The following is a 13,902-nucleotide window of genomic DNA, read 5'->3' as shown; positions in this document are numbered from 1 at the left end:
TTCGATCCTCCACATTTCTTAGAAAAATAAACATTAGCATAGGCTCAATGAAAAATCTTATGATGCTAATCAAAGAACATCTCCTTCCTATTCCTACTCGTAGGATTTAAGATGCATGTCATTTCATTTCTTATGACTTTCTTATTCCTATAATTTTCCTACCCGATGAATCAAAGAAGGCCTCTTAATGGTATTTCCGCATATAAATGTCCCACAGGCGACGTAATAACGCACTAACCGGACAACTACCACCTGGTGGCTGGACCAACCGGAGCGAAATTCAAACCAAGCTGCTGCAACATGACAACCGGGGTGCAAACAAACATGGCATCCAGGAATTTCGACCAGCAGAGATGCTGAATTTGCCTCCCGCTAATCGATCCATTTCATTACGTACGTCCGCGCGCAGGTCAGATGCGCCACCACCCACCAGGCCACCACCTCGGGCGGGCTATATATATACATCCCTTCACCAGCAGGCAGGGTACGTACCAGACCAAATCTGTTCACGGCATTTGGGTGGCGGACTCCATCTTGCTAGATTCCTAGCTAGACAATACATCGCCATGCCTCCCACCATCTCATCTTCGATCTGCACAGTCGCCGCCCTGTCCGGCCGTCGGGCCAGCCAGCAGGGAGGCAACAAGCAGCGGGCAGTGGCGCAGCCTCTCGCGGCTGGTGCCGTCACGGAGGCGCCGCCGCTCGTCAGTGCTCGGCCGCGCCGTGGTGGTGCCGAGGAGCTCGTGGCGTGGAAGAGCATACGGCAGGAGAGGTGGGAGGGCGCGCTGGAAGTGGAGGGAAACCTCCCTCTCTGGCTGGTGGGTTAATGCATGGATTGCTTGCACAAATCTATCTATCTGTGCATGCCTTCGTTTTGTTTTGTTTTCCTTCTTGGAGATTCTTCATACCTGAACTACTGACATACTAACCTCAAACATCCGTTTATACAATCTGCCGGTGGTCCACGTGAAGGTTAGTCGTGCGTTTTCTCTTGGAGAATGTGAATCTTTTCCGTTACTTCGATTCAAACCTTGACCATATATGCATGTAACTAACAAATGTTTGATAAAATCATGCATATGCGTATAAGTACTTTTAGACCATGCCACACTGCGTAACACATTCTTTCCATTAAACTAACTACTTTTATCAAACTAAAAAAACTACTTTTATCAAGGTGTAGATCGGCAACACCAAGTATCCATACTCGCAAAAGGTGAATTGAGACAAAATATATGATACTCCTATAAGTAGCATGCTCATCAGTAGTATCAACTAACAGTCTAACGATTCGAAAAAAAAAAAGAAAAACTAACAGTCTACCAAGGACGGGTAGCCAACTTTTATATTTCGTTGTAAAGTCGGTTGGCGAAGCGCATCCAATTTAGTCGACATCGACAGCGAAGGAGGAAGGAGGCAACACAAAACTACGATGATACAAAGTTTTGTTGATTCTCGCAACTTTGTTTTGGATGAAACTTGTTCCACCCAAATTCCAGATAAAGATGGAAGACCAATACAGTATAAATATGAGCACCAAGTTTTGAACCCTGGTGGGTGGAGTCAATGCCCCCCCCCCCCACCCCCACCCCCACCCCACCCACACCCTCCAACCCAACGCCGCCACGACACCAGAAATAGTGGTTCTCTTTGATAGAGATACAACAAGGAATAGAGAATGAAAAAGATGAAATAAACACAGAGGAACACAAGATTTTAACGGGGAAAACCCCTCCAATGCGAAGGGGGAAAAACCACGCGCGCCAAAGCCAGCAAAACTTAGCTATACGGCCAAGATTTACAACAACGATCTTATCCCGTGCGGTTGCTTACAAAGGATATATATATATAGTAATGGTGACCCAAGTCGAAACTGATCCATATCGAAACTGATCCACTATGGCCCAAGCCTCACGGCGACGGGCCTCCATTCCGCCCAAGTTAGCCTTTATAGGAATTTGGATGCCAATTTCTTGCCCACATTCGTTAATGCATATGCAGTATTAAAATGTGGGTTGGTGGTGTTAAATCAGCAGGTATATGTTGCACTATAATACGGTTATACAAACATGTATGCGCGACTTGTGACTAAGCTGTGATTGTTATGGTCCAGCTACTCATCTTAGCAATCATCAGCCCATGGTTAGATAAGTTGTAATTTACGTGATTGATAAATTATAAGTTGGACAGATTTGTTCCTTGCGCCGCAATAATTGATCCGGTCGTATATGCACTCTCTCTCCTTTTTTTTGAAGAAATTTATATGCACTCTCTCTGTTGCGCAGGATGGCACGTACCTGAGGAACGGCCCGGGCCTATGGGACCTCGGGGACTACGGCTTCCGCCACCTGTTCGACGGCTACGCGACGCTGGTGCGCGTCTCGTTCCGCGACGGGCACGCCGTGGGCGCGCACCGGCAGATTGAGTCGGAGGCATACAAGGCGGCGCGCCAGCACGGGAAGCTGTGCTACCGCGAGTTCTCGGAGGTGCCGCCCAAGCCGGAGAGCTTCACGTCCTTCATCAGGCAGCTCGCGAGCCTCTTCTCCGGCTCCTCCCTCACGGACAACTCCAACACCAGCGTCGTCAGGCTCGGCGACGGCCGCGTGCTCTGCCTCACGGAGACCGTCAAGGGCTCCGTCGTCGACCCGGACACGCTGGACACAGTGAGCAAGTTCGAGTACGAGGACAAGCTGGGCGGCCTGATCCACTCGGCGCACCCCATCGTCACCGACACCGAGTTCTGGACGCTGATCCCGGACCTGATTCGGCCCGGGTACGTGGTGGCGAGGATGGACGCCGGGAGCAACGAGAGGCAGCTCGTGGGGAGGGTGGACTGTCGCGGTGGTCCCGCGCCCGCGTGGGTGCACTCGTTCCCTGTCACCGAGAACTACGTGGTGGTGCCGGAGATGCTGCTGCGGTACTGCGCGGCGAACCTCCTCCGCGCCGAGCCCACGCCGCTGTACAAGTTCCAGTGGTACCCAGATCCCGGGAGCTACATGCACGTCATGTGCAAGGCCAGCGGCAACATCGTAAGTTGCTTTTTCCTTTTATTTTTGCTAAATCTCAGTCAATTGAGACTTAATGATGTCTAAGTTGATTCGCTATATTCGAGAGATTTTACGTTGAAATCCATGCAAAATTATCTTTTTATTTTTTACTAGCACATATGCTCGTGCGATTGCAACGGAAAAAAATTATGTTTTGTGCAAGCGTAATGTCCCACGGCACCGGATTTACTATGAAGAACACGCTGCAACGCAATATCCTTCTGCAAAATGAACATACAAAATACGATGCAATTTAGCCCTGTTCATATTTTCTTTGTCAAGCATAATCTCCCACTGATTTCATTTAAGCATAATCGTTGCTTTAATTAACATGACGTCCTCACCCTTTTTGTCAGGAATCAAATCCTTCCTTTTCTAATTTAGCAGCCCCAACACATTGAAGCCTACAAATCCTTCCTTTCAATTATCCTAACTTTTTACCTCAAATCCTTCCTTCAATTAGCCTCATCTATTTGAATATTCTATTTACTAAGACCACAATCTTTCTTTTAATTATTCCACCGGTTTACCCATAATCTTTTCTTTAATTAGCCACATCTGTTTAAATATTTAATTTAAGCCCACAATCTTTCCTTTAATGAGCTCATTCGCTTAATTAGCTCGCCCTAAACATGAGGATTGTTATTCGTATATTTAGAGTGAGTTGGGATTCATAAATGTGAATGGTACATATGTCGTTGGTTGTTACATCGAAGATCCAAATAAGAGGTCACGTGCTCAATTCCCACAATGTTGATTTATTTTGACTCAATTATTTTTCGCGGTCTCTATGAAAGCCCATAAAAAGCCCATCAACATACAAGTACCTGGCCAGATCACTTAGTACGAAATTTTAGCACGAAAAGGACTAAACCAAACCAAGAATACCTATTCCCTTTAATAATAGGTATAGATTTTTTATTTTTTATGCCATTTGATTGAGACTTGATTAAGTGTCGATTGACCTAGGCACGCTATTTTCCTTTTCTGTTATAAAAAACAATAAGGTGTGCATCAAGGGTGCCCGCTCGCGAGTGCCACGTCCGCAAGTTTTACTGTCGCGTTTTACATTCGCGCTGCCCAATCATGCTCGTCCACACGAAGCTTCCTTCCCACCCCACCTCCCTTCGTCGCTAAGAAAGAATGAGGGAGACAAACATCTCCTCCCACGCTACCTCTCTTCCGCCGCCACCGCCTCCCCGAGCTCGTCTTCCGCGACGTCGCGCTCGGCTACGTCCAATCGGCGCTCGCCTCGATTCAAGCCGTGGCCGGCCCCGGGGTGGCCCTCCTCGATATCTACGTTCCCGAGGCCCTCCTACACTCTGTCGGCGAGTTAGAGTTTAGAGGGCGTGTCCCCCCGCTGCTCCACCCCGCCGCGGCGCTCTTGCCGGTGGACCTCCGCCTCGCCATCGGGCAGGCACGCAGCGCCTGTACGTCGAGGTGGAGGTGCCCCGCTTCCCCCGCGCCCTCTCGGTGGAGCTCCGAGGGCTGGATCTCGTCTTCGCGGACCCGCGTGGCAGCTGGCTGGGGTTCCCCGCGCTGGAGAGGCTCTCCCTCACGGGCTGCCGCGCCAACCTCACGGACCTGGTCCTCCGCTGCCCGCGTCTGCGCGTCTTCAAACTTAGGGAGGACCGCGGCTCCCACCACATGAACATCATGCATCATCAGATCCTCGTCGCTGCAGGAGCTCGATGTGGACAGCAGGATCCCCTTCACCTACAGCATTGACATCAGGGCACCTGCGCTCAAGTGATTGGCCATGTCCTTCAGCACCAGCGCCAAGATCATTGTGTTGATGTCCGTTTTGGCACCAATGCTGGAGACAGTCTCATGACGCTGCACGTATTCCACCGTGTCTGCCTGGCTTGTCCTTGGAGCCTCTCGGCGGTGAGATTACAGATGGCGGAGAACAATGGACAGCTTCCTACTCACGGCAATGTCCTGTCGCTGTTCGTGGTTGCCGATGTATGTCGCTCAATTCGTTGATTCGCCAACTAAACTGAAAAATTATTTATGATATCCAGCCAAATTGTTTTTGTAGGATTCATATGATTTTCCAGAGGAAGTCAGCCTTAGGACGGAGATAGAGAAACATATGGTTACCCGTTTCTCTGTTTTGGAGCTACATGTCGAAACGTTGGGGCATGTTTTTGGAGCATTTGCATTCCATATCCTTGGAATGGATCGGATTTCTACTGCTATGCAAAGCCTTAAGGTCATCCTGCTGAGATCAGAGGTAGGTAATTTATCCATGTAATGTAGTGTACAGTACTTGCCGTCTTCAACAAAAAGTTGCCAACTGTGAAACATCTATGTATGATATATATACATTGTAGTAATTTTCATGTTTTTATTTTTAGGATGATGAAGCATGCCCACAAAATTGCCCTTGTGAGGAGCCCAGTAACTGGAGATGCCAAACTATCTCCTTGACCAATCTTGAAAAAGTGAAAATCGAAGACTTCCAAGGGGAAGGTCATGAGTTAGATTTCTTGAAACTGGTATTTAGATGCGCACCAATGCTGAAAACAATGCCTGTGAGGCTGTCAGATGAGGTCACAGCAAGTAGCGACGATTGCTGCAAGAATATTGCTTCTGAATTTGTGTCCATATAGTTTTTTTTTTCATGCAAAATGACAGGTTCTGAATGATGGAATGGGAGATAAGAAGTGTTATGAGGTTCAGATTTGTTGGGCATTAACCTCAATCACATCTTTATGCTGTTAAAAAAATAATAAAATTGTGGCCGCAGGTTATTTCTTTGCATTCTTGGTGCTTCTCTTTGTACCTCCCTACACTACTAAAATTTCTTACTTTGGGAACAACAAATTGAATTGCATTTCTTTTGTTTTCCGCATTGCAACCCCAACAACCTCTACTGTATGGATTGATCTCATTTCCATCATTCCACATGTCCCCTTCTGTTATTTATGGATATTGCTATGTTACTTCTTACGTTATGGACATCATTCATGCACACTGGGTGTTAGTAATCAATGATTTTGCTTGGTTTTGCACTATCTTTTCAACTTTATATAGGCCATGTATTTTATACCGGTCCTTTTTCTCATTTTGTTCTGTTGTAATAATCTTTTCAGTTAGCCTCACATAAGCCTATAATTTGTATTTGCAATTTGCAGTACTTATTCATTTCGTCGAGGAGCACCTCCATCCACCCGGGCATGGATTACCTGCCCATGAAGTTTGGAAGCGGGAGTCGGGCAAATCGTCTTTGTCGCACCATACATCGCTTCTGAGAATGTATTGCCCACTATCAGAAATTCCATCTATATAGCTTGCGTAGGAAAGTTTCTTCATTCAGATGCTTTTCTATCATGTATTCTACAATCCAACTGCCTTGCCTGACTTTTGAACCAACTACCATATATGTAAATGCATCATCTAACAAAGTCTACTACTGCGTGCTACTCCCCAAAATTTAATATGCTGTCATCTCTAATGGATTTCAGCTAGATTTATGTGTCTATGAATGCGTCCCCAGTTCCATCTCCATGGTCACACCGATGACCAAAAAAGCCAGCGCAAAGTGCATTTCCTACCTAGCACCACAGAAGTACATACCCAATTCTTAGACAAGATTGCGCCGCAGAGGAGGGCTCTCAGGAGGCCCGCGATTGCGGGCCCCAACCACTAGTACTAGTATACAATGGATGCATGCGGCGTGTACTTGCTAGCCGTTCGATTTTGGTTTCTGATATAGTACTAGTTTTGGGATTATTAAAAAAGGTGGTGAGCGTGGAGGTGCCGCCGTTCATGACGTTTCACTTCATCAACGCGTACGAGGAAAAGGACGAGGAGGGGCGCGTGACGGCGATCATCGCCGACTGCTGCAAGCACAACGCCAACACCTCCATCCATGACAACCTCCGTCTCCACAATCTACGGAGCTTTACCGGTGAGGATGTCCTCATCGACTCCAGGTACTACTTACGAGACAAGATTTTTCCTATCGAAACTACGAGACAACCTTGATTCTTACGCATGCGTGCATGGACGTACGTGCAGGGTGGGGCGGTTCAGGATCCCACTAGACGGCAGCCCGTTCGGTGAGCTGGAGGCGGCGCTGGACCCGGAGGAGCACGGGCGCAGCATGGACATGTGCAGCATCAACCCAGCCCACCTCGGCAAGGAGTACCGCTACACCTACGCCTGTGGCGCGCGCCGGCCGTGCAAGTTCTCCAACACGCTCACCAAGATCGACCTGGTGGAGAAGATGGCCAAGAACTGGTACGAGGAGGGCGCCGTGCCGTCTGAGCCCTACTTTGTGCCCCGCCCCGGCGCGGTCAAGGAAGACGACGGTTAGTTCCTTGTGTTTTCTTGGGAGTGGCTACAAAACAGTCGCCTAAATTTTTTGAAGTGGTCAGTCGGTTTCTAGCTTCCAATCTCAACCTTCGGATCAAGATCCAACATCCACAGCATCATCTTCCACCTCCGTTCTCTTCTTCCTCACCCGATCTTCCCCCCCAGCCGCCACCACGGACCACCGGCCACCACAACCCGCGGCCGGCAGTGCTTCCGCGCAGCCTTGCCCGCCCTGCCCTCCCCGGAACCTCCTCCCACGGTCGTGCTGCCGCCGCCCCCGGCCATCCCTCTAGCCTTAGGCCTCGCCTGTTTTTTCTCCAGTGAACCTTCACCACCGCCGTGCTGCCGCCCCTCACCACTGTCGTGTTGCCTCCCCCCCCCCCCCCCCCCCCCCCCCACACACACACACACACACCCACACCCACCCTAAGATAGATGAAGGGGTAGCCTGCCCAGCAAGCTTCCTCCCTTCTGGCGAGTTTCTTCCTCCCCTTCGGCTGTTTCTTCCTTCAACCAAAATCGACTGACCCAAATTCAAAATTTAGATGATTGACATGTAGCTATTGTGTATTTTCTTTTGTCCTTCCGTCACTATTCGTATTTGTACGTACTCATTTGACTTGGGTTGCGGAATTGTGATGTAGGCGTGACCATATCCATGGTGAGCTCCAAGGACGGGTCGGGCTACGTGCTGGTGCTAGACGCCAAGACGTTCAAAGAGATCGCCAGGGCCAAGTTCCCCTACGGGCTGCCCTATGGCTTGCACTGTTGTTGGGTGCCCACGGACAAGTAACAAAAAACATGTTTTTGAGCATGTGCATCTCGGCCCTTTGTATCTAGTCACTCATTTTATGCATAGTGATTCATGCAAGTACCTTTTTCTTTTCTTTCATATAGAACATGTCTTAAGCTTCAATGTTTGCGGCACAATAAAACTTTCTAACTAGAATCTGGGATAAAACTTCAAGATTTTTTCGTCCAATATAAATATACAAAATGAGATTTGTTTGATTAAAAAAACTCATTTTTAGTATTTATGTTGGACCAAAAAATCTGAAAGTTTTATCTCACATTTTTGTTGTGCTGCAAAGTTTGAAGTTGGAGACACATTTTATATGAGAGAAACAAAAAAAAGACATTTACATATATTAAATTAGTTGTGTAGCATAGATATCAAAACAACATTGAGCAGGGAGGATAGCGAGGCCCGGGTGCATGTGATCTAAAAATCTGCATTCTTAAAGTAACAGCAATCCAAGTCGGTGGTTGCATATATACATATACATACGTGGATGTCTTCTTCTTCTTCTTTTCTTTTTCTTTTTTGCATGGTCCATACGTGGATGCATGTGTCGCTCATATACGGGAAGCGAAACTACAGGGAGCGACCACAGCCCGAATCATCGCTGCTCAAGTAATGCACAATGTGGAATGCATGTGTACATAATTCGTTGTTTCCAGGTTCATAGTGTTGTTTACGAGTGTATCAACTATATATAGTTCATATTCCTTTGAAATATAATAAAAGATGCCTTGTTGGTGTAAGTTCGTTTTTTTTTTTGCATGAACTCAAGTTATAGGGATACGCATAACATGAGTTGTTGGTGCATTACTGCAGCCTCGGTTCGAGAAAACCACCTCACCGTTTTACATGTTATTATAGGTGTTACTTTGTTAAAAAAATATTGGGGAGAGGGGGGTTGTTATTTTGGAATTGCAGAGGCGTTGGTAAGAAAGAGATTTTTTTTAGAGAAGGAGTATGACCCCCGGCCTCTGCATCTGGGCGATGCATACGACCACTTTATTAATTATTCTCACATGACTTTACAAAGCCATACAACAATAAGACTAAAACCACCGTCTAAGCAACAACTGTCGCTACACCTATCCAATTGATGAAAGGGCGCAGATAGTCTGGACCTAATACTAAACAGACATCACAGCCAAACCTAAACATCTAAGACCTAAGGTCCCAATCAGGACGCCTGCCGGGTATGGGGCACCTACCAGTCCGGCGCACTCCTCAACCAGGAGGCCTGCCGGGTATGAGGCCGCCGCAGCCACCTGCCACCAATCCATCTTCAGAGCTGTACTGTTGCATGTACCGTGCCAGGTCTCTCTGCCATCGACGCCACTACGACGCCCGACAGCGTTGTCCTCCTACGCGAGTCCATCCTCCCACAGCGCACTCCGAATCTGCACTGCGCCACGCCGCCAAGATCCGTCGCCATCAGTGTGTAGGATGAATCACCGCTCCACCAAAGAATCTGTCCTCTGGTCCCTCGATCACGTGTGTACCTCCAAGAATGACGCCCCCAAGGGAGGAACGACACCAGAGCGCCGCCGTCATCCGATCTAGGGTTTCCCCCGGAGGTAGCAGAGAGTGGCCTTGAACCTCTCCACGGTGATGCCTTCAAGAAGGGAACGACGCAGATAGCGCCGCCACCGCCGGCCTTAGCGGACGCCGAAGGCAAGTTTTCACCCAGATCAGTTCGAAGGGATCCAACTCTCGTGCACGGGCCGCCGTCACCACCATCACCACCAGGCAGAACCCTGGAGCACCGGCAGATCAGCGAGCCACCGGCACCACCGCATCTAGATCGCCGGTCACGCCGGGCCGCCGCCATCCCCGCGCCGTCTGGGTCAGAGACGTAGCCGCCGACCTCGCACAGGGACCACCGCCGCCTGCACACGCCGGAGCTCCGCCGAGATCCCAGCGCCCGCCACCGCTTGCCGAGGGCCGCCGCCGCGTGCCCCGAGCGGACTCCCACGCACACCAGGGGAAACCGCGAGCGTGAGCCCAGCCGTCGCCCCCAAGCCCGCACCGGCGCGCCCCGCCTCCATCCCGCCGCGAACAACCGCTGCGATCCACCCGCGCCAGATCCAGCGAGATGTGGGAGAAGAGATCCCGCCGCTGCCGACGCCGACCGGGCATTGCCCGGCGGCGCGTCCCGGCGGTGGCGAGGAGGATAGGTCAGGGGAGGGACGAGGACGCAACGGCGCTAGGGTTCCCCCCGGTTGCCGTGCAGGGGCGACACGGGAGGAGTCGGGAGGCCTGTTTTAGCGTGCATGGCTGCCTGCTTCTGGCCTCGCGTTCACTTTGACGATAGAAGAGATAAATTACTATGTTCTGTTTTTTGGGCGGAAGCCTATTGGCACTTTATTTAATTTGTGGTAGAGTTACATCATGAATAACATGAGATAATGAAAAGCTAGGAACACCATTTATCCAAGCATAGCTAGTCTTTGAGTCGTACGTATCCCTAGCCGGAAAATGTGCCAAACAGTTTGCTTCCCGTCGACAATGCTGAAATTCAATCTTCGGTATCTCCAGAGCAAGATTGAAACAGTCAGCAAGAATTGCTGCATTAGGGCATCTTCAAGGCAGACCCGCAAACCTCCTGCAACCGTCCGGACCACGAAGCTATCCAACGCAGTCCTGTATCGGTCTGCGGGGCGGTCTAGACGCGATTTCTCCCGCAAATAGGAGACAAACATGGGGGAGATTTGCGGGAGTCCAGACACGCGAAACATCTCTCTCCGCCCCCTGGCCCACCCAAAAGGAAGGCCGAGCCCGCGCTTTTGTAGCATCCCACACTGTTTCCGCGCCAAAATCTCCCACTCTCTTCTTTCACTGCCCGCCCTCTCCGCCCAATGCTCGCTCTTTTCTCCCACCTTCTCGTTCCCTCCGCCACCGGAGCATGGAACTGTCGGAGAACCTGTCGGAGATGGAGCCGGCGGAGGTGCCGGAGGATCCGAGCATCACGCTCGCCCGGAAGATCAGCTCGGACACGCAGCAAAATCGACGCGTCAAAGCGAAGGCCGCAAAGGAGGAGAAGGTGAAGAAGTGGCTGGCCGGTGGTGGGCCTAGTGGTGGCGATGGGCATGGTGGGCGTGGCGGACGAGGCAGTCGGCGAGGTCGTGGCGGCCACCGCTAGACGGGCACGCCCATAGTACAGACGACGTCGTGGCCGGAGCCTTACAAGCCTCCATACTACTACGCAGCCAAGCAACTCGCAAGCCCCGCCCGCACGGTTCCTTACATCATCGACGTTAACGTGGCACCGCTCTTCTCTGACTATTCTTCGCCGCCACACGTACGTGCGAGGACGGCGGGCGGAGAGAAGATGGGTGCCTGCACGCTGTTTGCTACAATGCCGAGAGCGGGGGAGCCGACATACAACACGGACAGGGAGATGCTCGATATCATCCACGACGGAGGTGAGGGAGGAGGGGGCTATGTGGATGCGCGGGTGGAAGACTCGGATCCCACCCTGTCTGGCAACTACCAGCAGCAGCAGTCCTACACCCAGATGGCCACGCAGCAGTCCTAAACCCAAACCGGTGATGGCACACAACAACAACAACATTGGGCCGCCGGAGAGCACCATCCGGAGGAGGGGAGGAGGACGAGGACGGCGATGACGATGATCCGGATGATATAGCCGGTGGTCCGAAGAAGAAGGGTAGAGGAGAAAGCTTCAACATGCTGGAGGACGAGTTACTGTGCGATGCATGGTTGGCCACTAGCCACGATCATGTCTATGGCACGGAGCAAAAGGGCACAACCTTCTGGAGGAACATTCACATATGGTTCCATGAGCACAACCATTTCGCGCCCTACTCCGACGCGTTGATCCGCAACCGTGAGTGGAAGTCCCTCAACCATCAATGGTACACCATCCAAGAGGTTGTCTCCAAGTATTGTGGGCACTTGAAGGATCCATCGCACGGTGGCTTAGTGGTGCACAAATCACCGATCAAGTAAGATGATCACTAGCCGGATATGCTTTAATTTTGTTGATCACTAGCCGAACATGTATTGTTTTATTGCTCACTAGACAGATGGGCATTGTTTCACTTTGTAGCCTACTCATGCTTGTGTGGTGTACAAGAAGTTGGAGAAGAAGTCCTTCACTATCATGCATTGTTGGTTGAACTTGAATGGGCAACTGAAGTGGAACCTATTCATTGCCAAGACGACCGACCAAGCCAACGAGGAAGAAACCGGTGAGCCTACCAAACCAGCCCAAGATCTGCCAAAGAAGGTTAGAAGAAATTTACGAGGCAATAAGTGGGAGGAGGAGAGGGTGAAGCGAGAAGGTACGGCGGCCAAGCTGACGGAGAGGCTCGAGGAGATCTTGGCGAAGAAGGAGGTGTTGGGGAACGTAGCATGCAATTTATAAAAAATCCTACGCTCAAGCAAGATCTATCTAGGAGATGCAAAGCCACGAGAGGGGGAGAGTGTGTCTACGTACCCTCGTAGACCGAAATCGGAAGCGTTTGACAACACGGTTGATGTAGTCGAACTTCTTCTCGTTCCGACCGATCAAGTACCAAACGTACGGCACCTCCGAGTTCTGCACACGTTCAGCTCGATGACGTCCTCGAACTCTTGATCCAGCAAACTGTCGAGGAAGTAGATGAGTTTCGTCAGCACGACGGCGTGGTGACGGTGATGGTGAAGTGATCCGTGTAGGGCTTCGCCTAAGCACCGCGAGAATATGACCGAGGGTGTAATCTGTGGAGGGGGCGCCGCACACGGCTACCAAATGTTGTTGTGTGTTCTAGGCGCCCCCTACCCATGTATATATAGGTGGGAGAGGGAGGGGAGCAGCAAGGGGGCGCCCCAAGTAGGAGGAATCCTACTTGGGCGCCTCCCCAATTCGGCCTCCCCATTTCCATAAGTTCCGGAGGGGGAAGGAAGGAGGAGGGAGGAGGGAAGGAAGGGGGAGGCAGAATCCCTCCCCTTCCTTCTCTCTTCCCCTCTTTCCTTCTCCTCTGGTTCGGCCCATATGGCGGGCTATCGTGGTGGGCGCACGGCAGATGCCAAGGGATGGCTAAAGAGAGTGTCACGTCCCTAGCCTTGCTATGCACTTGGACTAGCTTGGTTGTTGCATCATGTTTAAATTTCTCAGAAACTTGAAATGGGGAATGATAAACCCTAGCAGCAAATGAAATTCAACTAGGTTCAAACTTAAATCTTTTCAATGATCCCAAAATGCCCTTTAGAAATGTTCATCATTTCTGAATTGGTCCAGCACCTCTGACAAAAATGATGCACATATTTCTAGGCCATTCTGGATTTTTGAATTAAATCTTATTGTATTTGACTTTGGGCATTTAAGTACTATAAATAATTTAAATGCTCAAATAATGTTGGAACTATTTTTGGGCCACTGCAATAATTCAGCAAGTGTCCATGAATATTTTCAGGATTTTAGGAAATGCCTTGGTATTTTTCCTAAGCTCAAACTATAGCAAAAAACTAGAAAACAGGAACAAATAAAAGAGAGAGAGAGAGACCCACCTGACTTACCTGGCAGCCCACCTGGCCCAGCTCCTCCAGCTGGCCCAGCCCGCTGGCCTGAAGCGGCTGTCTTCAACCTCTGCCAGTAGGCAGAGGCGTGTCGACAGCGCGCGCGCCCGAGCTCCACCTCCTGCTTGCCACCAAGGCGCCGCCGACGCGTCTGGAGACGCCCCGCAGCCCTTCGCTCCTCTCCCTCACTCTTTGCTCTCTCCCTCGCCCTCT

General features: G+C 50.4%; 2 protein-coding genes across 3 annotated transcripts; both read left to right on the top strand.

Annotated features, from left to right (window-relative positions):
* The first annotated feature begins 566 nt into the window (after window positions 1-566).
* On the top strand, window positions 567-8,286 carry LOC109738648 (carotenoid cleavage dioxygenase 8 homolog B, chloroplastic-like). Its single transcript, XM_020297744.2, has 5 exons — window positions 567-818; window positions 2,286-3,029; window positions 6,795-6,988; window positions 7,074-7,366; window positions 8,015-8,286. The coding sequence occupies exons 1-5, from the start codon at window positions 567-569 to the stop codon at window positions 8,161-8,163; spliced, it is 1,632 nt and encodes a 543-aa protein (XP_020153333.1). The 3' UTR covers window positions 8,164-8,286.
* On the top strand, window positions 3,968-6,778 carry LOC120976417 (uncharacterized). Of its 2 annotated transcripts, none has more exons than XR_005771822.2 (4): window positions 3,968-5,012; window positions 5,089-5,283; window positions 5,408-5,799; window positions 6,188-6,778. XR_005771822.2 is itself a non-coding variant. In XM_040403370.2 (4 exons), the coding sequence occupies exons 1-4, from the start codon at window positions 4,878-4,880 to the stop codon at window positions 6,340-6,342; spliced, it is 600 nt and encodes a 199-aa protein (XP_040259304.1). In that variant the 5' UTR covers window positions 3,968-4,877; the 3' UTR covers window positions 6,343-6,778. The 2 variants fall into 2 exon arrangements, 1 of the variants encoding a protein (XP_040259304.1); XM_040403370.2 differs by having other exon boundaries at window positions 5,408-5,522.
* Window positions 8,287-13,902: the final 5,616 nt, after the last annotated feature.

Source organism: Aegilops tauschii, chromosome 3, assembly GCF_002575655.3.
Source record: "Aegilops tauschii subsp. strangulata cultivar AL8/78 chromosome 3, Aet v6.0, whole genome shotgun sequence".
NCBI lineage: Eukaryota > Viridiplantae > Streptophyta > Magnoliopsida > Poales > Poaceae > Aegilops > Aegilops tauschii.
The sequence above is the reverse complement of the archived record's forward strand: the minus strand, read 5'-3'. Positions and strand labels throughout refer to the sequence as shown.

What these genes read in the sequence shown, in the direction of transcription:
- LOC109738648 (XM_020297744.2), top strand. Translation starts at nt 567, where the DNA reads ATGCCTCCCACCATCTCATCTTCGATCTGCACAGTCGCCGCCCTGTCC. An exon ending in GCAAGGCCAGCGGCAACATC is followed by an intron (nt 3,030 to 6,794) that starts GTAAGTTGCTTT and finishes TTATTAAAAAAG; the next exon opens with GTGGTGAGCGTGGAGGTGCC. An exon ending in GATGTCCTCATCGACTCCAG is followed by an intron (nt 6,989 to 7,073) that starts GTACTACTTACG and finishes ACGTACGTGCAG; the next exon opens with GGTGGGGCGGTTCAGGATCC.
- LOC120976417 (XM_040403370.2), top strand. Translation starts at nt 4,878, where the DNA reads ATGACGCTGCACGTATTCCACCGTGTCTGCCTGGCTTGTCCTTGGAGC. An exon ending in CGCTGTTCGTGGTTGCCGAT is followed by an intron (nt 5,013 to 5,088) that starts GTATGTCGCTCA and finishes TTGTTTTTGTAG; the next exon opens with GATTCATATGATTTTCCAGA. An exon ending in CGAAGACTTCCAAGGGGAAG is followed by an intron (nt 5,523 to 6,187) that starts GTCATGAGTTAG and finishes TGCAATTTGCAG; the next exon opens with TACTTATTCATTTCGTCGAG.